The sequence below is a fragment of the Neovison vison genome, chromosome 8 (assembly GCF_020171115.1).
Source record: "Neovison vison isolate M4711 chromosome 8, ASM_NN_V1, whole genome shotgun sequence".
Taxonomy (NCBI): domain Eukaryota; kingdom Metazoa; phylum Chordata; class Mammalia; order Carnivora; family Mustelidae; genus Neogale; species Neogale vison.
Genome location: NC_058098.1, coordinates 31,157,698 through 31,183,079, shown reverse-complemented (window position 1 = coordinate 31,183,079; position 25,382 = coordinate 31,157,698). Strand labels below are relative to the sequence as shown.

Genomic DNA, 25,382 nt, shown 5'->3' with positions numbered 1-25,382 from the left:
CTTACTGACGAGATGGCTCCCAGGTACCAGCCGTGGAACACAACTCTGTGGGACACAACACTGGACTGGGGCACGTGTGGGTCAAGGGCCAGGGTCTGGGTTTGGTCATGCAAAGTCCACATGAAGAGACCTCACAGCCTATGTGGGTTAGGGATGTGCACTTGGGAATCGTGGAGGTGAGAGTGGTCATCGAGCCCACAGGACACAGTTCGGTGCTGGGGACAAGAGAGCCTTGGGCAAAGTGCCCCAGTCTGAGGGACGGACAGGTGGAAGAAGATACTCAGAAAAGTGGCAGAGGAGGAAGAGTTAGGGAAGCAGAAGGAAAGCCAAGAGAGGAGGTTGCGAAGGCCAAGGGCAGAGTGTCTCCAGAAGCAGGCAGGAGTCGGCAGCATTCTGGGAAAGGATGCTGGCTCCACACAAATCACCCCCTTCTCGAGCCAAGCCCGTGTGCGCCTTCAAAAGGCACTCCTCCCCCAGCAGAAACCACGAGCAACACAGAATTTAATAGATGTTTATTTGTGTAACAGGAACATTCAGGTATATAAATAAGGTAAATATTTCCCAATGTACAATATAGGATGTTCTGGAACTGCGCTGAAAAAGCATCTACATGTATTGTTCAACACAGATCAGACAGCACACAAAGGTCAGCTGTGGCGAATACACGCAGACTCTGTGAACCCCCACGTTGGCTAAAGGGCACAGCACACACACACACACACACACACACACACACACACACACACCCCTAACTGTGGAGGCCTTAGGGGCTGTCCGGTGGGCTCCACACGCACCCAAGAGTGGCTCCAAGGTCCCCCGCATCTGAGGGCCAGAAATCAAATGTCAGTACCCGGCTTATCCGTGTGGGTCCACTGAATCGCACCCCCCAGAGGAGGGGCAGAGAAACTGACCTCGAGGGGGCAGGGTACATCCAGGCTAAGCTCTGGGTGGCAGACACAGGCGATGATGGGCCCTAGGTGACTGCCTCACACTCCCCAGTGTGGGTGGGGAGGCCATTTCTGTGTGGGGCATCTTTCCCATTAAACAGATCCTCGGAGCACACAGACCTGAGCGGGTCCACAGCTGCGCCCGACTCACCCAACAACACAGAGCTCCCAGGGCTCCAAGGGGGAGCCTCTTACCTCACCCACTTTGGTTTTCCCTTCCTCTTTTGGAAAATATTAAACATCAATAAAAATTAAAATTTGGTATCAGCATCAGCTCCAGAAGATAATCCATAATCCACGAGCTTTGAATCTTTCTGGATGGGCTTCTGAGCCCTGTTTCTGGTCCCCACACCTATAAAACACAGTGCTGGCCTCTGTCCGCCTGTCCTCAGCTGTGGGGCTCCTGGCCTCTCCTTTGCCCCCACAGCTCCTCAGCGGTCTTCTGGCTGGAAACCCCCCATCTCTGCATCCTGTCCTGACTTGTTCTCTTGGGTCCAAGTCCTTTAGTTTTATCGGCCCTGATGTCTGCTCAGCCCTTTCTCTTTCTAGCCAGGTCCCAGACACCCAGCCAGTGGGACATAAGGTAGCAACACAATGCTCTGTGTATGAAAACGAAGCAGCACACCGAGGACACTCTCAGAAAAACATGTATATACATTCTGTCCACTAGAAAATATTCTTAACTCCCTTCCTATTCTGGCGTTTCCAGGCACCAAGGCAGCAAGCCCAGTCCAGGAACTGAATGGAGGTGAGAAGCAGACGTGTTCTGGGAGCCAAGGACAAAAACAGCAACGGGGATGAGATCAGAGACACAATTTCACTTGGAACAGAATCACAGGTGGCCGGACCACCTAAACCCCTAGAGCACTGTATACAGGAAAAGGCTGCAAGGAGCCAGGCCCTGCCTAATGCCTGGGAGACCAACACAGGGCCATCGACAGCCCAACTGGGTCCGCATCCCCAGTGTTGAGAGGACAACTTCTCTACAGACAGAAAGCAGCCTGCGTCCATCAGCCTCAACAGTAAGGGAAGAAGTGCCAGGCCTGGCAAATGCTGGTCCAGAAGGGCATGAGAACCAGCCAAGATCAGCCTGTCGCAGCAGCTGCTTACTGAACTCTTCCACAACCTTCTCCTGATTTCTGTCATAGCCAGTACTTCATTATTCAACTGAAGGGGAGAAACCATTCTTTAAATACAATGGGCCTTTGAGTCTGGTCTTCTTTCCCCACCAACACCCAGGAAACAGTCCATGTTCAATCGGTAGTTCTGTTATCACTAGTCCATTGGTTTGAGAATTTCATGGATTCTCTGTCAACAAGATTCCTCCAAAGCAAAGAAGCCTCCACCTCACACCCATGCCCTCCCCAAGTCCCCATCTCTATTCAGAAAACCAAGTGAAAAGATTTTTCACACAATCCAGTGCCCATTCCCCTTCATTCATCACACACCCATGTGATCCTTTAAACTAAGCTCGATTCTAGCTAACCCAGACTCCAAGAGAAACACCCCACACCATCTGTCCTCAAGAGGTCACCTGCTTCTAGCCCGTTAGTACTTGTAAGGAAGCTCGAAACACAAGGCCCCTGTCTGGCGATGTGAGGGTGCAGGCAGAGCTTTTAGGCTTTCTGTCACTGCTATAATCTGCCACACAGAAGGCTTCTCTTTTCCCCCACTGAGAGGTCCCCACACACAGGGAACAGCTGCAGGTCCCTGAGCTGTGTGCAAAGGGCAGAGTCCTTGGGCAGAAGAAAACAGGGTCCAGGGTGACTCACAGGCCCTCCCCTCTCATGGAGCAGAGGCACCAATAGGGAGGAAGTAAGGGCCTCCTTCTCCAAGGAAAGTCCACACCAGGGGCAACAGGAAGTGGGCAAGACCTCAAGGAAACCATTCCAACTGAGAGTGGACAATTTCTGACCATCCTCATGGCCATTTACAAGGCCAGCCTGATGAAAGGAAAGAGAAGTGTGATGCACCCAGACGCTGGAGGTGGGTGTTAAGGTTGGATAACTTCTCTCAAAATCTTTTAGACTGTGAACACCCAGGATGCGTGCTGGACAGGTAACAGTGCAGTGACTAAGAACCCAGTCTCTGGCATTACACCAACTAGGTTCAATTTACACGCTGAGTTCAACAAAAATAACTACCATTTACTGAAGGCTTACTATGTGCCAGACACTATGCTAAATGCTTACATGCGTTATCTCCTAAAAATCCTCACAACATTCCCACGAGGGAGGTGCAACTCTCAGACGCCACCAGTTGGAGTTACACCCAGTAACCTGCCCAGACCTAGGGCTATTGGAGCCGCAAGTCTATCTCCTCAGCCACTGAGATCAGCCTGTCATGGTGCCTCAGTTTCCTTACCTATAAAATGGGGATAATACCTAATTAAAGGTTGTTTTCTAGATTAAAAGGGATAAGCCCTTAGTACTATACCTGGCACATATTAAGCACTATGACTATTATTGCAATTATTATTAACAAACACACTGTTGGCATATTACTGGCTCAAGAATAAAAAGGAGCTTCAGCAGAAAGGCATTTGGTGGAGAGAGGGAGGGAACGGGACAGAGTCTTCAAATGGCCAACAGATTTGAAACCCACTGGCCATAAGGTCCTAGATGTCACCTATTCTGCCCCCAGTCTCATAAATCATCCACATGTTCTACAAACCCTAACATTTCAGCATCCAAAGCATACCTCCAAATGGCCCTCACAGCTATGATCTCTTTGCCCTCGAAACAGTCTACATACAAACCAGCGAAAATCTCACTCAGTCAGGAGAGAGCCCCAGGGAAGTATAGCCTCTACCCTTCTGAGAGCCCAGGTAAGTAAGGTCACTGCTGGTCAGCCTGAAAAGGGGAGGGTGGCAGGGCAGAGCCAGGAGGAACAGAAAGACAGGGCCACCATCCAGTGGTACAAGCAGTCAGCAACTGGGACTCCATTCATTACTGAGAAGAGGGCCGCCTTCTGCAAGGACGTGGGTGAGCAGAGTCTGGGACCAAGAGAAGGTGGGCCTAGAAGAGACCTTTCACTCATTATCTCTTGGTCCAAAGGGCAGCACCCTCTGCAGATCAGGCCATCAGATCCTCACCCAACAAGGGAAACCAAGTCAGGTAGTGGGAGTGGCAAATGTTTTCAAAAACTAGAAACTGGGCAACTGTGTGGACAGCAATCGAGGGAAAGAGAAGTTCATTTTGACCATGACAAGGACAGAATAATGAGACTCTGCCCAGGAGTTAGCCCGTCTGCGGGAAGCCAATGGTTTGTTCCAGCTATTCCTTCGGGGTCCCTGCTGCAGACAAGCACAGTGAGTCTGCAAACGGTTTACCGCCCTGTGATGTCTACACAGCCACCTGGACATCCTCCTCTTAGCTCTTCCCACCCACTTTGGTGGGTCCAAGTGAAACCAACCCCCTCCCCACTCTACCTGCTACTCAGCACATCACCGCAATGGGAAAGCAAGGAAGATCGCGACGGTGCCAAAGACACTTCAGACACAAGAAGAGGTTCTGGCAATGATAGACATCTGGTAGAGTAATGAAAAGCTACTTGCTTAGAAATGGACCTGGGCAGGCTCCTTACAGAGCAAGGCCATTGCTGAGTTTTCTGAGCAGTGACGCACTTTGCCCTGAGTCATTCACATCCTGCCCCTGCCATCTCCCATCAACATCAGGGGTGCTCTGGGCCAGCTGCGGATTCACGGACCCTTGGAAGATCTGAACTCAAGGATCCATTCGTATCAGCCTCTAGCCAACTCAGCAACTAGCTTACTCAAATCAGGATCTGTTTAATCTCCTTTAAAATAGGGTATACAGAAAGATTCCAAAAATATGTCAAGTTACAGGAGAAGAAGCCCAGTGGGGAAAAATAAATAAATACCACAAAAATGGCTCCTAAGTCCACCTGTGTATGATGAAATACTACATTTCACCCCTTATAAAAGTGAAAGAGATACTAACTTCAGACATACATTATCGACTTAGGAATACAGAATATAGAAAATACTAAGAGTAAATACATTTTAAATATAATTATACTATAGCTACTAATATGCTCAGAATATGAAATAGGCAAAAAATAATAAACACAAATAAGACCCAGGCTGCCTTAGGGGGTTTCACTCTCAGAAGCAAAACATACATGTGACTTTCTCAATGCTGAGGCAATGCAGTTAAAGGGGTGGCAAGTGCTCATAAGGGGAAAAGACTCGGGTGTCCCCTGAGCAGTCCCCAGGGAGGACACTCTGTAGATGCTCCCTGGTTTCCATGACAACCTTGCTCATCAGCTCCCTCCCTAAGCTCCATCCTGGGGCACAGGTCCACCAGATGCTGAATTCCTGGCACACTGACCACCACTTTCACAAAAGCAAGTGGGGCGAGGGATGAACCCTGTCCTGGTACACAGAGTGCAAGGTAGAGTGAGGCTTGCCTCTGCCACATGACCCTGGGAAAGGCTCCCACTGCTCTGGGCCTCTGCGTCCTCAGCCACAAGGTGCTCGGGACTCCCACCTGAGGCGCCTTAGAGGGCCGCTGTGAGAAAGTGGAAGATTCAGAGCAGAAAACAAAAGTCTCTGAACCAGGACTGCAGGATATTTATGATGCAATAACAAGTGGGAAACATCACACCACACATGGAAGGGAGACACGGAAGTCACAAGGGAGAGCACACAGTTTCTGTCACATTTTATTTCTCACACACAAACAAGTGGATCTGAAGCAAGTTATGCCATTCATGAAGACCTGCACAGGGGTATGTTAAAATAGTCTCTAGCAATCTTGTTTATATGGTGAAATACCTCAATAAATGGAAGAAAGAAAAACACTGTGTATAGACAGAGACACAGGTGGCTTTGCTTGCCTGGCTACTAGGCTAGGAAATTCTTCTTCCTTGACCAGAAAGCATGTGGGGAAAATAGAAGATAAAACCGAAGCTGACCTTCTGGACTTCTTGCGAAGAGCTCTTGTGAACATCCAGCTTCAGTCTCCCAGGACGCCAGAGGCCCCCTCAGCAACCACTGCCTTCCACAAAGGATTGCGCCAGGCACGCCGATCCCAACGATGCCCCTATTCAAGGGCTGCTGGGCCCCAGCCACCAAGACGCCCACTGCAGACCCACAATAAGGTGACAGAGACAACCCCTTCTGTCTCTGGTTTTAGGAACCAAGTCCATTCTTCAATGTGAAAACTAGATTTGTTACTAATAACCTCCACTGTTTAAGATAGGTTGGTGAGATACTGATTCATCTCAAAGACAAGCATTTAGAAACGGCCTGAAAGCTCTTGCTGTTTGTGTGCCGAGGACACAACTCAATACTCACAAGTAGCCTCTGGGGACACGAACCTGCTCAGTCAGAATCACGGAATACTGAATTAAGGGAGTGCTCAGAACACGAGGACCAGAGAGGGATGTGTCCTGCCCAGGGTTACCCGGGCAGAATGGACACCCCACACAAAAACACACTTTGTTTTTATGGGGCCCTCAGCCCTGAACCAGGAAAGCCACATGTTGAAACGGAAGTACAAGGTCAGACGGGGAAAGCTGCTTCAGTGTTGCACTCGTGGGGAGACCCAGGCAGTGACCGTGAGCTGCCATGTCAACGGGGGCCTGCCGCCCTGTGCCCGCACATGGCAGTGAGCTGAGCTGACCGTGAGCTTTCAAGGACGATTGACGGAAACAGAAACAGAATGAGACAGTAGCAGACCAAGGTGCTGAAGCAAGTCACCGCACCCTCATTTGGCAAGGAGAACCAGCATGGCACGGAAGAACTGAACACAGATGGGCACCAGTTCTCTTTCCTATCCTCCCCTGCTTGTTGACCTAACAAAGAATTTGTCTCCCTAAAGTCAACATCACTCCTATCAGAAGGCGGGGGTGGGGTGGGGGGGATCACAGTTTAAAAGAAAAAAGGTCCCTCAATAAAATATGAACCACATTTAAACTGGTCACATTTCATATATATATATATATACGTATGTATGTATATATATATATATAAAGTGTGCATGTAATCTTCAGAACAGTCACACCTCTATACCTCTAATCAGGTTAGGTTTCCAGAGTTGTAAGCAGGATTTTGTGGTTGCAGTGAAGAAGTCATGGTACAACTGAAATCACTGTAAGAACTAAGTGATTTTTAAAACACACACACAGGTACACACTTGCCTTTAGAGTAGTATATACACAACACAGCAGCTACAAGGGCGGTCGGTCAGGCAAAGGGCACGTGAACGAGAAACCCCCTGCTCCCTGCCGAACAGGAGAGCCCCCAGGAGGGATTCAGCAGCAACAAGTCTACAGCACAAACGTGAAGGGCATCGGCCCTGAAAAGACACAGTTAGCCGAACTGCCCAAGAGGAGCCACGTGAGCCGACCACCTAGGGGAAGGGCTCGTGACGGCACGTTCTACCGCATACACTCAAAATATTACAGTGTACTTTTTCGGACTATTATAAATAATTTCTCGTGCTTCCTGAAAAAAAAAATACTGAAGCCTTCTTTCAGTTTGCGATGAAGTAAGGTTAACCCATGTCATAAAGCAGAGCTCACGCCCCACAGGATCTTGCGGGTAGAATGCTTATCTAATTAAACAGTCTTTGTCCCTCCAGACAGAAGGCAACTGTCCCGTCACTCCAGGGCAGGGATTCTCGAGAGGCCCAGGTGAAAGCTCTCCGGAGCGAAGACATCCAAGCCATGCACCTCTTTCCAGCTAGGGGGCAGCTACAAGGGCAGGCTGGGGGAAGGGGGGGGGGCCTGAACTGGTCAGCCACAGATAAACATCCGCTCCCTCCCTGATGGAGCCCGGCAACAGAAACTCTAGCTTGGGAGCAAGAAGCACCAAGCAGATGCAGCCCAGGTGGGCAACACTGTCTTCCAGGTTAAAACTTCTGTTTAAAAAGCCTGGAAGGTCTGACCCCGGTGATTTCTTTCAACTTGTAGTTTACCCACGACCCAAACCATAAGCACATAGACTGTATATACAGATTGTTCTGAAAACCCACAAATAAAAAATGCTCTACAAAAAAAAAAAAAAAAGACAGTGAGTTGAAGCCTTGTCATCGATTGAGTCACACCAGGGGGGCTTTGCCTTGGAGCCTAGCCCCTCGCTCGCTTGCTCCTGCCATCTTGGGCCTGGGGGCGCTACTCATCCTCCACGGCAGCTGTCAGCACCCCCTTGTCGGCCAGGTGAGATCTGAGAGTGTTGAAGATGTGTAGCTGCTGGTCCGGACGCAGGGTCAGGAACTGCTGAATCAGCTTGCTTGGGTTGGGGCCCCTAGAAGAGAATGTGAGGAAACAGCGCTGAGCGGAGGTCCAGCAGTTTCTGGGGCCTGATTATCAAACAGCTGCTATTCCCGCTGGATTCCCTACTTGTGGAGGGCAGGGGGACCCTCAGAGAACCCAGACAGAGTAGCAACTGAAAACCGCATTCATGTTTGGGATGCATTTCCCTCCCACTGATTTGTAGCTACACTTCTAGAATTTCACCACATTCAGAATCACAGCAACTTGGTCCAGATGGAAAGGCACTGTACCTGATAAAACTGGCAATGTACACGTTAACAAAGGTGGCCATCAGGTACTGGCAGTCAAAGCGATCCATGATGCCTCCGTGGCCAGGAATGGTGTTGGCGAAGTCCTGTTACAGGCAGAGGCAAGACTGGTGAACCTGGGGAGGCCAACCCCAAACCCTGGCCTACTCTCCCACCTCGGTGCCCAGCTACTGTCCTGAGTAGCTAAGGGCAACAGAAAGTAAGAAGTATTGGTTCAAATGCTAAGGGTATAATAGGACAGAGTCTTATGATATAATGTTTCTTCTGAAGAAAGATATAAGATATATGAACAAATACACTGAAAATTAAACTACAGCTGACCCTTGAACAACAGGGGTTTGAACCACACAGGTCCACCTATACGTGAATTTTTTTCAGTAAATACAGTACATTGATGTGAATGCATTTTCTCTTCTTTCAAATTTTCTTAATCACATTTTTTTCCCTTTAGCTTACTTTATTGTAAGAATACAGTCTATAATACGTATGATATACAAAATAAGTGTTAATCAACTGTTATCAGTAATTGTTCCGGTCAGCAGTTATATGTGAATTTTCTGCTGCGTGGGAGGATGGGGACAAGAGGGAGGGATCAGTGCCTCTAACCCCTGTGTTGTTCAAGGGTCAACTATGATAATTTTCTTGGAAACAATGTTGTTATTGTTTTTTGGAGAGAGAGAGAGAGAGAGAGAGCGCGCGCGCATGTGGGGAGGGGGCGGCCAAAGAGCAGAGAAAGAATCTTAAGCAGACTCCATGCCCAGTGCCAAGACTGATGTGGGTCTTGATCTCAGGACCTTGAGATCATGACCTGAGCTGAAATCAAGAGTTAGACAACCAAATGAGTCACCCAGGTGCCCCGGAAACAATGTACTTTAAATTTACCAGCCTAAATCCCACCCATGGGTGAAGAGGAGCACGCATTAATAGTCTGGTTTAAATACCAACAGCTTGGTATTTACAGCTCAGTATTTTGAAGGAGAGGGTAGTGGGTGGTGTGGGACAGGAGGAGACCAGGCTGGGAGACAATGAGAGAAACAAAAAAGAGGGTTTTCCTACTTTGATTTTAAAGGCTCGTTTGAATCCACTTGCAAAGAACCCTCCAAAGGGGCCAATGAGCGAGGCGAACGTGGAGAGGGCGATGCTGTGGATCTGGAAGGGGTACATCCAGACTGTTGTCTACGAAGAATAAATGAAATCAGTCAAGATGCCTTGTTAACACAAGTGAGTCTTTATGAAATGAACTCTATTTTCCCTCCAAAAACAAAATTATTAAGAAAACTAGATTTTGTCTGTAGCTCTCTACTGCTCAGACTAATAGAGGACATTCAGTATCATGCATTCAGTCTGTTGCAGTATGATGTTTTAATTGAACTATGTGGAGAAAATCCAGCCTCACACAAATTAAGTGGCTGAAAAAAGGAAGAGTACTTTACCTTATTTTTTTTTAAACATTTTATTTATTTATTTGACAGACAGAGATCACAACTTGGAAGAGAAGCAGGCAGAGAGAGAGGAGGAAGCAGGCTCCCTGCTGAGCAGAGAGACCAATTCGGGGCTCGATCCCAGGACCCTGGGATCATGACCTGAGCCTAAGGCAGAGGCTTTAGCTCACTGAGCCACCAAGGCGCCCCAAGGAAGAGTATTTTAGATAATTATGGGTATTCTTCTCTGACACTACACCAGAACTTGACAAGTGGTAGTTTCTTAAGAATTTGGTGCAGTGTGGAATTTGAAATCCTACAAATGAACTTTCTGTGCTCTTAACATTAAAATCCATTAATATGTCTTGCACTTTGAATGGATCTTTGACCCACACCTGACAGTTGTAACACCACGCACTGGCCATTTAGAAAACGAAAGTTCACCGAATTATGTAAGTCTTCCAAGTGTAGACAGTTTGCTACACATAATGTCAAAACATCGTATGTTAAAATCACTATAAAAATCACACACAAAAAAATCACTGCAGCTCTCATCCACAAAGCTTTAAAGTATCAGGAAGCTGTCAAACTCTGGGGACAGGTACATGCTTTCCAAAATATTAATTTTCACTTGGAATCCAAATTCTATCATCAGTAACAATCACTGTCAGGGGTTTTCCTTGAAGTGACAGGCTCGCTTCATTCATTTTGAAGAAAAATGTTATCAAATACACAAGGCTGAAACACTAGAGTTTGTCAGTTCTTTTCAAGTAAAAAGTATGTCCCTATTAAAAAAAAGCAGCTAGCTCAGCTCATAACCCAAACAGGTACATGCGCACTTTCCTTTAGGTAAGCACCGGACTGCAATATTTAGCAGAAATGTTCTAGGCATAGTTTCCATTTGGGTACACAAGAGTATAGACAGGTATGTATTCAAGGGTCAGAATATAATAAAATGAACCACATTACGTTTTCATCAAAGACATTCTTAAGAGGAGCTGGCTTATTCTAACTGCGAGTGTGTGGCATGAAAAATCCCACGACTTAGTCCAGTTTCCTGCCACTGCCTTCACTTGTGCGAGAGTATCAGCGAGCTTACCCACCAAGGCTTTTGCACCATTCACAGCAAATGTCAACAAAGTAAAAACAGGCAAATAATGTCATATTATTATTATGAAAATAACTGTGACCTCACAGTCCCCCTGAAAGGATCTCAGGGTTCCTTAGGGATCCACAGAGCACAGTTTGAGAACCACTGGTCTACATGAACTGAGGTGAGATGAAAGGTCTCCTTCTGCTCTCACTCTGACCTGACTTGAACGAGTCTCCTCTATCCTGGGCCCTGGCATTGTGGAGGGAGGAAGCTAGGCTTTTTTCTGAGGGAGTGGCAGTGGTGGAGAGAGGGCTCGCTCTCTCTGTAGTCACTACTTAACCAAGGATAGCTTGCCCGATGTGAGTGGCACATACCAAGCCAATGACCGACTGGATCACCTCAGGAATGCTGTACTCCTGCAGACGGAAGAGGTCCGAGGGCTCACAGTCCACAGTGAAGCTGTTGGTGTCATTGTTGTATTCCACGGGGCAGACAAAGCATCTGTACCCGGACATCACATAGGACAGCTGAGGATGAAAAGCAGAGTCAGGCAGAAGAGACAAGGCCCAGCCAGCCCACCCAGGCAGCACACATGGGGCTTGGCTGTCCCCCTCGCAGTGCCTAGGACCCTGCTAACTGTGAGCTGGGCACTAAATCAGAGGTTCATGTTTCCCCACAGGAGTATTTTGCCTGAAATTTGGAAAAGGATTTGAAAACAGGTGCATGGCCTGCTGAGGCTTTACACAGAATTGCCTGAACACCTAGGTCAAAACCCATGAAAGACCTGAAGGAATTTGGGCAAAGAACTACAAGAAGATTCTCCCCATTTAGGGGAGCTATGGTCCTTTTTCCTCAGGATCCCTTAATTTCATTTGAACTGGAGGCAGGACATCAGGGAGTGGTACAGTGAGAGACAGCCAGCCTGGGGGAAGAAGGTGGAGGAGCAATGAAGAAAGGGAATCAGTACTGGAGGACAGCTGGACACCCCTGAAAAAGGAGAGAGGCTGGACTGATGGTCAGAAGCAGGGTTAGGGTGGGAAGATCATCCTCCTCCCACAGGACGCACATGGGAGAGAACCTCGGCCAAAGCGGCAGAGCCCACCTCCCCTCCTACTCTCAGCTGCCAGTCACTCAACCTTGAAATATCAAAAGGGTGGACAAGAACACTACCTGCTGGGCGTCACATGCCTCGGCCCGAGGGGAGTGCAGGTGCACTTGGCCCTGCCCCTCAGCTGCCAAGACCCTGTTTGAGAACTGGCATGGGGCTAGTTACAGAGTGTGCCATACTCACGCCCCTCAGGGGCGAGGTTACCGTGCAGCAGGACAGAGTCCTGGGCCTCAGGAAACAAGCTCTCTAGCCCTGGACAAGCTCTGAGGGAGAGTGGGAGGTCTCTGTCCACTCCCCCACCCAGCAGCGAACCACCACCTACCAGAAGGCCAAACACCACAGTAGCAAAGAAGCCCCCAATGAAGCCTTCCCAGGTCTTCTTCGGGGACAGCTACAGACAGAAAGCAAATTCTTAACAAAGGGCATTTTGATAACTGGCTTTGAGAACAATGATTACTTATTTAAAAACCTTCCTACTATAAGAAACAAAACAAAACAAAAACCCCACCTCATTCTGTTAACCCCCTTCCCTTCTAAAACAACCCCTGCCTGCTCTCTTTGTTCCTGGCCTGATACCCCTCAGTTTCTGTCTGTCCCAGTTTATATATATATATTTTTTTTAATATATTTTTAAAATATATTTTATATTATATATAAAATATAATTAAATGACAACACGCAAATTCCGATCAAAGTCCCAAAAATGTGTCTATATAATCTATAAGATATTTTCTCTGTTAGCTCTTTTTTTCTCTATGAATAGTCGTCTTCCTTTGGCTTTTCTCCTAAAACTAAGTTATTGCCAGCCTTTCTCCAGGACGACATGAAGACATTCATACAAGCTAGACTTCTTCTGCCCCAAGCTGATCTACTCTACGGAAAGGACCACCCTTCCCTCACAGTGGTATTTCATGTGAGGGTGACCCATTTACCTTGATGAGTGGGGTCCGACCGAAGAAGAAACCAAACATATAGGCCATAATGTCATTACAGATCACACAAGAGATGGGGACAATGAACCTAGGGGATAAACCAAAGTGAAAACCAACTCTCCCCAGATGACAATACCTCAGAGGTCTACAAAACAATGCCATTCATCAACTCCAGGAAAAAATAACCCGTAAGTACTTGTCATCCATGAAGGAATAAGCTAGAAAGAAAGAAAATACCAGACAAGCTATACCTAGCACCTGGCACACAGCAGACATTCCAATCTTTACCAAATGGCTCCTGAGTAAATGGAGGTGGGGTTCTATAAAATGTCATGTGTTCCTTTTTTGTTATGAAGTAATATATGCACGTGGTAATACAAATTTGAACTGTAAAGAAGAGAAAGTTTTCCTTGTTTCCCTGTCCCTATCTCCATTCCCCCCAAATAACTACTTTTACTCATTCCTGACTACTTCATGTCTATTTCATAATTTATCTAGGTGAACGGTTTATGACTAGCTCTCAGGAGCACTCCCTCTCCCTAGGGCTACGCTGAGCACAGAATCACAACTCACAGATCTAGCTATCTCTTCGAGCTCCCGCGCCCCCCTCCTCACCTGCTGATCCCCATTATGAAAAAGGAGGCCATTTCCACACTTGTATCCTTCTGCTCTCCTCCCTCTCCACTCCCTGACCATCATGTTTTTCAAATGTCCTCTATTTAAAGTTCTGTATTTAACATAGTATACGTAAATCTCTGACTTCCTTGCCCATCAACTAGAGGCAATATCTTGTTTGTTAAGGGAGCATCTGTATCCTCACAACCCCGCCCATTATTTACTTTGTCCAGGCTTCTTGCACATATCCTCTGCTCTTCATATTTTCTATACCTACAGTTAAATCCTGTAGGTAAAGCTGAAAACCAATAACCAGAGATTTTAATATGATTCACTGTAGAAACAAGTGGCATGTTTGGCCCTAAAGATAAGGACTTATCAGAAGCCATTCTTTAGAATTACCTAACAAAAACTGAAAGGGGAAAATTGCGAGCCTCCCCAGACCATTACTACCATTGTTTTAAACGTAGCAAGACCAGCATTTATATGAGCTAGTCTCTGTTCCAAGCACTTTACATATATTTACTAATTTATTCCTCAGGAGGTGAATATTACTATACCCTCATTCTGAGATCTGGAAACAGAGCACAGTTTGGGGTCTTAAGCACAACACTTCAGTACCTCTTATATAAATGAGGATATGCCTTCGCCTTTCACCAAAATCATCTGGCTTTCTCAGCCTGCTGATTTCCATAAATGTTGATAGATTTCCTACTGAAACCATTGCATTTCTGGAATAAAATCTACTAAGTAATGAGTACATGGTGCTTTTGACACATTGCCGGATTCTATTTGCCAATATTTACAATGGTTTATCTGTAATCATTAAAGAAATCAGTTTAACATTCTTCTTTCTGCCTCCCCAAGCTTATCAGCTTTAGTATGAAGGGGTAGATAAAACTCTGCTCTTATCATTGGTTGTTTTCTTCCCAGGTATGGATTCTTAGGTAATTTTCAAAGATCTTTAACAGTTAATGATCTTTTCAAGTTTTCTTCTTCATGACTATTGGTAGTTTACATTTTACCAGATCACAACATTTTCCTTTAGTTTTTTAAATCTGTTGCTATAGGGTTGCATTGTCTTTGATTCTTTAATTATCCATGTACTTGTTAGTCTAGAATATCAGTTCTTAAAGTATAGGTCCTGACCAGCAGCATCACCTGGGAATGTACTAGTGATTCAAATTCTCATTACTGAATCTGCTGAGGCCTCAGGAGTGAGGCCCAGTGATCTGTGTTGTAACCAGCCCCTGCATGGGATTTTGACGTAGCTCAAGGTGAGAACCCCTGGCTTAGAAGGTAAGCAGGGATTCTCAGTCTACCTGGACATGAGAAAAACCCACAAAATAAAAGGGAAATCTCCCTCCCTGACATCACTCACCAGATCATTCCTTCGAATAGGTTGTGGATAACAAGATGTGACTGAGTTACAACAATCAGTAATGTTACATGGGTCCAGCCAAACTGCAGAAGAAAATCAAGAATACATTTGACCTACCTGTTACCTTGAAAGGAACTTCAAATAACAGTCAATAACAAATACAAACTGCTGAACTACAACAACAACAGAACAGGTAGAAAATATGTCTGCTTCTCTACCTGTCTTATTGGAAGTAAAAAGGTACAGAACAGGCATTTGGGATTAACGTTGCCCCCAGCTACAATTACCACCAAAAGTAGGGACCACAGGGCCCACCAGTGAACAAGTCCTTCTATGTTCTGAAAGCCTGGGTACATCTCATTTTCTCCATAAATGTTGAGTGCTGGGATGCCTGGGTGGCTAAGTCGGTTAAGTACCTGCTTTTGGCTCAGGTCATGATTTCAGGGTCCTGTGATGGAGCCCCATGTCAGGCTCCCTGCTCAGTGGATGGGGACTCTCCTTGTCCTTCTCCCTCTGCTGCCTCTCTTTCGCTCTCTCAAGTAAATAAATAAAATCTTAAGAAAATGTTACTTAGGACCCTTGCTTAGGCCCCTCAGTGAGGGGCTGCTTCCAAGTTGAGGGAGTGATGTAGCAGGTAGAGTATCTGTGGGCATTGCCTAAAGCTTCACCTTGAGCCACACTTGGATGCCACCTACAGGTTCTAGTGGAGAGGCTGCTGGAGGTGTACGTTAACAGTGATTGGGTCTAGGTGGATGTAGAGCAGGGTAACTTAAATAGGAGATATCCCTTCATGCTCTAGGTTCTATGCACACAAAACAGACTGTGTTCCAGAGTTTTGATCTGTCACAGAAAGCATAGAGGCCTTGTGAGTTTCTGTAGAACTTCACTTAAGCCAAGAATTCACACACACACACACACACACACACACACACACACACACACATCTCGCTTACCATGTAGAACTGCAGTCGATAATGCTTCTTGACCAGACTCAGTACAAACATGCAGAACCCTAGTTTGAGAAGGAGAAAGGGCAAAATGAATCACACTCTGCATTATCTTTGTCCTAATCATTTCCTTTAGATGTGTTAAACGGTCTTCTGGCCAATTTCTTTGCAGCAGTTAAGCAATGCACAATTCCAAAGCCCAGGGGGAATAAACCTAGCTATTCCAGTAAGTGTCAGAAGCAAAAACAGACTCCTTCAAGACAATCAAAGGAAGGCAATATTTTTTTTAAATCTTGCAGACTACACTCAATTTAAAATACTGTTCACCAGAGAGGAACATTTTGATCCTGGAGCAGGGGTCAAATAACAAAGGTTAGACCAGACACCAGTTTTCACAAATAAAATCTTACTGAAACACAGCCATACCTGTTTGTTTACATATTATCTGGGGTTCTCCTTTCATGCTCCAGGGCAGAACAGAAGGGTTGCAACAAAGAGCCTATGGGCCCCAAAGCCTAAAAATTATCTAGACCTTTAAGAAAAAGTTTGCTGGGGGAACCTGGGTGGCTCAGTGGGGTTTGCTGGGTGGCTCTGCCTTCGACTCGGGTCATGATCTCAGGGTCTTAGGATCAAGCCCCGCATTGGGCTCTATGCTCAGCAGGGAGCCTGTTTCCCCACCCCCATCTGCCTCTCTGCCTATTTGTGATCTCTCTATCAAATAAATAATAAATAAAAATCTTAAAAAAAAATTTTTTTAAAAGAAAAAGCTTGCTGACCCCTGTCCTAAATTATAGGTTTGGCTAAGGGGGGGCAGATCTCCCTAGCATGGAGTCAGGGCCTTGCATCTCTCACACTGACCCACATGGTGGCAAAATAAAAATAAAAATGAATATAAACCTTAAGGCCCCTACACTCCTTCAGGAAGGAGAGAAACACTTACCCAGAAGAGTGGCTGGGCACCTCAAACACAGCCCTACCCAGAAGACAACACATGGCTATTCCAGACCCCTGGCCTCCCGCTACGGGAGGCTACTCTCGGGGCCTGAGGCACACTCTCGGACTATGCTCATCAGCAACAGACCCCCTTGGCGGTGGATTTTCTATTTTAATGGCCAGGGGCCATTCATGGAGCCAAGTATTGCTATCAAGCTCATCAAAAATAGGTCAGACTGAAATTTAGGTCAGAACAAATTTCTCCTGTGCCTCAAACTGGCTTTGAGGGCAACTATGAAAAACACGAGCATTAACACTTAACTCTCTAGTAGTACTGAGTTTAGATTGACACAGCACCCTTCTGTTTGTGAACTTTTAATGCATCTGATCAAATCCTCACAGTGCGTCTGCTGTTTTAGCTCCAGAGGACAAGAGACCCAAAGACTAAGCCCCAGCTCCTCCGAAGTCACAAAGTCTTTTTAAACCCAGTTGGGTAAAATCTCCACCACACTGCAGTGTCTCTCACGCAGCTTCTCAGGTGACTCCCCTAAAGACAGCTGCTGGGTTTTATACCCAAATTCCTGGGTGGTTTTTGTTTTGATCTCACCGCAGAATCTCTGCCAACAGGGGAGTCAGGACTGGACCGTGCTATGCTGCCCTCCCACAGAGGCTGGGACACAAGGACAGGTGGCCATGACTGCAGTCCCCACAGCCACACAAGGCCCTCAGTCCCACTTCTTAGTCAAGAGCTGCTATGACTCAGATTTAAGGCAGGGTCCTCAGCTCTGCAGCCTTGCACCGTCAAGCTTAACATCATCAAGACTGTGCAGGCACCAAGAAGTGCCCCAACCTCTACTCAGCAAACACAAACCAGACAAACCCAAGAACTGGTGAACCGCTGAATGCCTACCTATTAGGTAGAGAGTAAAGGAAATGAACCGGTGGTATTTACTGAGAATCCGCAAAGGCTCCTCTCTCTGGACCAGAGTGAAGAAGTAATCCGTCACTGTCTCACCATAGAAGAAGTAATTTACACACAGTAGAAAGTACCTGTAAAAGAAGACAGGTCACTGCTGTGGGGAGCACCTGTGGCCTCTCCTTTCCGGTGAGGCTGCCAGCAAAAACTCAGAGCAGCAGCCCGCGCGACCCCGACACCCTGCACCACCCATGGCAGCTTGCTGAGAACAAGCCAACCATGGTTCCCTGTTCACTGGGAACCCTGTGGCTGGGAAGTCCATCTGGAAATCTGTGGCAGCTTTCACTCACTCTCCATTTGTCACAAACTTGGGACTCAGCTTTTGCCCCTTTTGCAAAGTTACCATGCCTAATCTAAGAACACTCCCACCGCAGGAGGACCTTCCAGAGCGTGGCTCATCCTGCTTCCCTATCCTATTTCCTCTCTTCCAGGAACCCCGCACACCTATCACAGTGGTTTACTCTGGCTTTGCCACCATCCGCTTCATTCCTGTCTCCCACAGCCTGGGACATCCACTTCACTCACCCCATTTTGTCACTCGTTGCTCAAATACCATTGTCTTCATAAAAGCCTTGTACAACCTAACATGGTCTCTGCCTCCCCCATGTCTATTTCTATAGTATGTAGTATTTGGTCATTTCACTAAGCAATTAATTATTCTCGGTCTCAGAGTATCTGCCTCCCTGAAGCCTATCTCTGACACATCAGCCTTTCACCAGCATTAACTCTTCATGTGTGTATAACCTGCTTCCTCTACTGGAGCTCTGGGCAGGGGGCAGCCATGGCTCATATACCTTTAAAGCCTCGGCGGTGCTTCAGAGTATGGGAGCAAGCAGGCCTACTCCAAATACTCAGCCAGGTTCCTGAGGTAGGAAAGAGAGTGGAGGACTTCTCTCTGCCATGTTCTGTCTTTCTTTTTCTTTCTTTCTTTTTTTTTTTTTTTTTAATTGTGAAAGTTCAAGAACTCTCATATTGGATTTGTCTTCTGTTACATGAAAAACACTCCCTTTGGTCAGTGACCACAATCGAAAGTCAGACACCCTGAGTGTGTGGACAAAATTTAAAATGCCGCTTGCCAGCTCTAGAAGAGCCATGAAGAGACCTACACTTGAACCTGGGTGGCAGGCACAGGCCTGTGTGGAGACCATGAGGCAGCTTGCATGGCTGGCTGGTGGGGAAGCATCTCTAGGAAGGATGTGTCCAGCCCAAGTCTGTGCACGTCAGCTCCCTTGGTCATGACCACGTTGCTGGGGCATGAAACACTCCTTTCAGGCTGCTAAGTCATGGAACCAACCCTTGCATCCCAACACAGAAGGTGAGAAGGGTCCATATTTGCCCCAAGTCCTCTCGGCACCACGCAGAGCTCTGCTCACGTGTCCCACAAGGACAGTATGGCCAATACAGCAGAGTTTCAGATCAGAAAGGGACCTCACACATCACCTGGGCTATAGGCTTTGATCCTGTTTCTGCTTGAAGGCAGCTGAGCCCTTTCCTATGACAGAGGAACCAGAGCTTCTCTGAGGAGCCCAGATCCTCTGTATTCAGGGTCACTCCTGCCCACCTGGCCCCTAAGGCACTTCTGTCCAAGGAATGAGGGTTCCAAAGCCAACAGACTCAGTCTCAACCATCTGTCTCAAGGACAAGGAAACCAAGTTCCAGAGACAGCAACACCAGCACAGACAACCTACAGAGGACTCTCATGGGATGCCGGGACATCAGAGCATAAAAAATATGCTGGTCTAGAGGTGGGGGCCGCTGTGCAACATCTGATAAATCCAAATACCAAGGCAAACGTGCTCACAGACGCAGTCATGTAGAAGACTCCAGACCCCAGACAACTACAAAACACTCCCCACAGGCCAGCCACATAAAATACTTGGATCTTAAAGGGGCTATCTGAGTGAGAGGCCATCACTCCCCTCTATCCACCATGACTGTAAACACCTATAACAAAACGCTCGTCATCCAAATCCGTTCAGGGCCCCTGTGGGGCTAGAGGGCTTACCAGCTGAGGGTTCTGAACCAGGGCAGGTCATAGGAGTGGTAGACGTTGTAGCCAATAGTGATAATCTCATGGAAACACTTAATCTGAACACACATCACCTACAAGATAGAAAATAATCAGAGTACTTGCTAATTCCCCAGTTCTTACCATTTTTGGAAACAGAAACGCACAGAGAGGTCATGGGCCTTGAAGAAAAACTATCATATTTAAGAATGTCAGTCCTACAGTGACTCTGCTCTCCTCCTCCTTTCCCACTTACTCTGCACCCCCTTGGCAGTGCAGTCCTTTGTGTCCCACAGACTAGATCCAAGAAATAGGCACCTCTGAAGCTTCAATTAACTTTTTATTTTTGTACTTCCCTGGACTCCATCAATCTCTTCCCCCTTTTGACTTTGAATGGAAATACCTGAAAATCCCCAACTGCTTTGCTCAGCAGTCAGCCACTAGTCATCTGACCCTGTCCGTGCCAGCAGGAAGACTAAGAGAGCAGTGCTGTGGACTGGGATTTTTTAAATCAAAGTCCTAAGCCCCACAGTGAGGCCCCAGGGAAACAAGAAACAAAACGGAGAGTCACATAGAGTCACAGCCAGGGTCACTGGCTAATCAAACGGCTGAAATAATAGTATCAACTTTTAAAATGAAGAGATATCTTTAACTACACACAACTGGCTGATGCCAACAGCCCTCCAGTTGGCTCCTGGAAGGGGAGCAGTGACAGTTCTAAGGCAGATGTGGTCTGAGGACCCAGGACTCCCACTGATTCTCAGAACCAACCCAATACCCTACACTTAAGATGATGGAGCCACAGGAAAAACTGAAGGCAAAACCAAAAAGCATGCAAAGTGGCACTTACAATGATCATTAAAACCATTGGTCCCAGGTAAATGATGATGAAGAAAAATGCAATCATGGCCAAAGTCAGGATGCCTCTCACCCACCAGTTCTTCCATCTAAGAGGAGAAGGAGAAAACATGTTAGGAGCCAGGAAAGAAGCAAAGCACAAAGTCAAGGGGGATTGCTCTTTCTGGAAGGAGAGATCAATCCCTTCCTACAGCGTACCTCCTTCCCGTTGACAGAGGTACTAGCCACATGCGGGCAAAAGCAGGGCCAACAGCCATCACCTCACCCACACCAAACTCAGCAGGTGCTCCACGGTGTACAGAAAAATACTCCCAGCTTACTATCTTAACAAACGAATCTGGCAAAAGTCCCAAGGGAAATGTGGTGCCCACTTCTATATTTACTTGGATGGCTTCTAGGGCTCTCTATTTATTTATTTGTCAGAGATAGAGGGAGAGAGAGCAAGTGAGCACAGGCAGACAGAAAGGCAGGCAGAGGCAGAGGGAGAAGCAGGCTCCCTGCCGAGCAAGGAGCCTCTAGGGCTCTCTATCCAAAGAAAAACAATGCACATTTTTCCAGCAGCAAAATCCTGCATCACTCTGCCCCTGTATCTTTATAGTATGAACAACATTCAACAACAGTAATAACAATCACAAAGATGCATCTGGCACTTTTATAAGGACTCAGCATATATTAATGCATTTAAGCCTCAACACTACTAACCCTTCCAGATAGGAAATGGATATACACAAATCATATAGCTGTGACGTGGTCCAACCGAGATTTGAATCCTAGAAGTCTGACTCCAGAACCCAAGCCCTTGACCATTGCACGACACCACCTTTCAAAGAGACACATGGGTGCAAGACACATAGCAACATCTTCAGATAATGTTTTGAGGTCTTAAAGTTTGCGTTTTTTAATCTGCCCACATAGCCAGTGTTGGAGGACCAGAGTCTCAAGGGACTAATAATTTAGCTCTGGATTCACCCGAGTTGAGATTTCTCAATTCTTCTGGGTGAATTTATGGAATGTCCACAATGGATGTGTGTGGGAGAGGGAAAACTAAACTTTGACCTAGAAACTTGGGCTCCTCTGTGAAAAGCAGCCTGTTGATTAGTCACAAACCCTTCACAAGTTATCAGCAACCTTGCCTGCCACTACCCCTTTGTCCACACTTTCCTCCTCCTCAGACTTCTGTCCCTCCCGGCCCCACCGAAGCACCCTTCAAAGGCCAAATCCTTCTAGGCTGTGCTCATAGCTGCCATCAAGCACAAGGTTTCATTCAGAGGAGGCCTGAGCAGAAGCAGGGAGACGGTGGCCACTGCCTCCGGGCAGGCCAAGCCTGTACACTTTGATAGCCATGGGCTCACGTCCCATGACCACAGGCTGCCTGAGGGCTCTGGGTTTTCCACAGCACTCGGACCTGAGGCGAGGCCCCTGCAAGCATCTGTATCATGAAGCCAGGTTATACCTTGAAGACAAATTGGAAAGGGCCCTGTTGAGGACCTCTGGGGTATCATCTACAGACGTTGATAAAGGAGCAGTCTCCGCTCGGCTCTCACTGTCTGAAGCAGTCTCTCCATCTATCTTCACTTCTGACTCCAATTCCTACACAGCAGAAAAACAGGATGAGGAGAAGGTCAAAAATGAGAAGTACATGCCCGTCATAAGAGATCTGTGGGAAAAGACCCCCCAACAAGGCTCGAGGACCTAGCACAGCCAGGTGACAGAGCAGATGGGACTCAGAGCAATCCCGACACTCTTCTGACATGTGCCGAGGGGGCCGACTCTGCTGGAAGCGAAGCACGCATCTGCCATGGGGGACTGAGGAACAGCCACTATCTGCTCAATTCCCCCCTGCCCTCCCAGGGGCAGGGGAGGGAACAGTCTGGAGGAGGGGGAAAGGGATTCTTTTGTATCCAAAAGGGGAGGCAGGCCTGAATTTCAGCAGGACCTCATTCCTGACCCTGCCCTTGCTGCCAGGTTTACTGCCAAGGAGGGTTTGGCCGTGGGGACCCAGAAAGACACATCCACCTCTAAAACCTCTCCACCAACACCTAAATCATGCAGCAAAGTCCCTGCTCTCCCACAACATGCTGTGGACCCTTAGTGCCCCCAGAGTGGCCAGTGGCTCTGGCCAGGCTCTCAGAGAAAAGCCAGGTGTGCAGGCTGTCATCCCCCCCCCCCTCCCCGCTAAATGCCCCAAAGTCCGCTGTGTTACTTCCAGACTCCACAGGAGCACCCCATGAGGATGCCAGCCCTAGGCAGTGTGGAAAACACACCATACTGCTTACTAGAGTCTTGGCTTCACCAGGACTGGGGTGCCACTGTCCTTTCCCAGCCACACAGCCCCAGGCACCAGAGGACCCTGCCATGTCACCCACAGAGTTGCCATCTGGGCTCCGGCCATGTCAGAAACTCACCCTGCTTGCCAGCCCCCCCACGAGGGGAGCAGAGTCATGCCAGCAATGGTTCTCTATCCAAAGTACCAAGAGCAGGCTGCTCTGAATCCTAGGGACCTTACTACTCGGAGCATTTATCTTACAAGAATTTAGAACCACTGCTGTTGGGAAGAGATGGAAAAGAAGTCAAATCACTTCAAATTAGAGTCGAACAACATTGCTTCGATTTGCAGAGTTCTCAACAGCTGTAAGATTGTTTTCCATACCTGTTGTGAGCCACAGAGTCATTCTGAAAAGAAGGGAAAGGAGACAGGAAGATCCTTATCTGAGCAAGTTCAATGGTGGGCCCCAAATCTCCTATTAACCCAGGTCTTCTGACTTCTCCATGTTCATCCCACTACATTTCCTTTTATTTAAGCATCTTGGAATCTACTGGGTTTTTTTTGACACCTGACACTTTATTAGTAAGGAAACTGGGTTTGGTGAGGGGGTGGGGCTGGGATGGACAAGAAGTGCCCATCTCAGGGGATTTTCCTGGACCACAGGCATTCCTCTACACAGAGTTCGAGGAAATACCATCGTGAATGAATTCCCCAGAGGACAGCACTGTGACTGCCAGGCAGCAGAGAGGGGAGGGGCACCCTAGCACAGCTGGGCCCCTGGGACAGCAGGTCTTCGAAATCAGGCTGGACGTCAATGGCTGGAAAGCAGGGCCTGGACTGCACACAGACATGCCATCTGGGCCCACCAGGAGGTTCCAGGCGACATCGTTGCGGCAGACTGGAGACCGTGTGAAGTGGGGGTCAGTCATGAAGGCAGTGGTGTAGTCATTGGGGCCAGGCAGAGCAGGAAGGTGAAGAGGAGGTGCACCTGCATACCCTTCACCTCGCACTTCTCAAAAAAGGATGAGGGTGGGCTCGAACCCGCCACTGGGTCAGAGGTCCTTGAGGGAATTCAGGATGTCTTCATTCCTGATATCCTCCTGACGCTAGACAGCTAGCACAAGAAGCTGCTACAGCGTGTTCACCCGGGTAGGGTGTGGACCACTGCCTCGGAGCAATGGCACGTTCCCGATGAGCAGACCTTAGCCCGCAGGGAGCGGCAGGGCACCCAGGCTTCCCGGCTCGCCAGGGGCCAGCGCACCCCGAGTGTGGAGGTAGGGGCCATAGCCGCGAAGATGGGATTGTGGAGGTCAGGCTGGGGACCCCATTTTACTTTTCGGCAAGAAGTTCACTATGAAGTAAGCTAGAAATGGCAAACAGGCAAACACCACATCTTCAAAGATTTTGTTATATAGGTTTGTGAAAACAGAAAACAGTCACTTAAGTTTAATTTGAATTTCCCCAAGAAGTATATGAAATCGAGCACCATTTCATGTTTACTGGTTTTTTGGATATCTTCTTCTGTAAAGTGTCTATCAAGTCATTGATCATTTTTCTACCGAGTTTCCTGCCCTCCTTTGGATTTGTAGGAGCGTCTCAGACATTCCAGCCTCAAGTACCCTGTGTCACTGTGTTCTCCCAGCCTTCTCTAACCCGATCACTTCTTCTCTTAACCTTCTCATTCTGGGTGCTGGCCACAATGCAGACTGATGGCGATATTTTTGTACTTGTCTGTTGTTCCCTCAAGACAAGGACCACCTTTTCCTCTTCACCTACCCATGCCTGATACAGAGCAAAATGCTCACAAATGGATGGGAAAATAATGGAGAGAGGAAGCCAGGAATTAATTCCAGGTATGGTAAAGAGCTACCCAGCCCCTGCCCTCAGGGAAACAGCTCTTTCTAAACTACACTAAAACCGAGGGCTTTAACTAGTGTAAGACCGCTAATAAGAGGCAGCTGGCTTTGGTGAAGGACCTATCCAGATGACCTTATCAGCAGGATGTGAGGCAAGAGCCTTAGCTTCTAATGACATGGTCACTGTTCCTTACGCTGCCACAGCAGTGCGAGGGGGCTCTGGACAAGTCCACGCAAGTGTCTCCATGCTGCACAGTCCTCACCTTATCAAACAGGCCCAGAAAGATCCTCCTTCCTAAAGAGATACTGCCAAACTCCCACGGCCCCTCCCCCCACCCCCACCCCCACCCCATGGCTCTGTCCTAATCCGGCACTGAAAGGTTCTGAACCACAGCAATGCCTCTGGAATCATCCCTCTCCAGTTAGAGTGAACGAAGACTGAGGCATTCAGAAAAGCTTTCCCTTCCTTATATTAACATAAACACCCACAC

The 25,382-nt window shown here is 47.6% G+C and overlaps 1 protein-coding gene across 2 annotated transcripts in view; it reads right to left on the bottom strand.

Annotated features, from left to right (window-relative positions):
* Positions 1-495: 495 nt before the first annotated feature.
* CDS2 (CDP-diacylglycerol synthase 2) overlaps positions 496-25,382 on the bottom strand; it is a 62,424-nt gene continuing 37,537 nt past the window's right edge. For both annotated transcript variants that reach the window (XM_044263414.1, XM_044263413.1), the window contains exons 2-13: positions 22,223-22,359; positions 20,762-20,858; positions 19,909-20,006; positions 17,838-17,977; positions 16,001-16,059; positions 15,048-15,130; positions 13,052-13,139; positions 12,442-12,510; positions 11,386-11,538; positions 9,554-9,673; positions 8,480-8,583; positions 496-8,220 (exon numbers count right to left, since the gene is read on the bottom strand). In XM_044263414.1, coding sequence (XP_044119349.1) covers positions 8,088-8,220; positions 8,480-8,583; positions 9,554-9,673; positions 11,386-11,538; positions 12,442-12,510; positions 13,052-13,139; positions 15,048-15,130; positions 16,001-16,059; positions 17,838-17,977; positions 19,909-20,006; positions 20,762-20,858; positions 22,223-22,359 — 1,281 coding nt within the window. In that variant the 3' untranslated portion in view covers positions 496-8,087. The remainder of the gene's footprint in view (positions 8,221-8,479; positions 8,584-9,553; positions 9,674-11,385; positions 11,539-12,441; positions 12,511-13,051; positions 13,140-15,047; positions 15,131-16,000; positions 16,060-17,837; positions 17,978-19,908; positions 20,007-20,761; positions 20,859-22,222; positions 22,360-25,382) is intronic.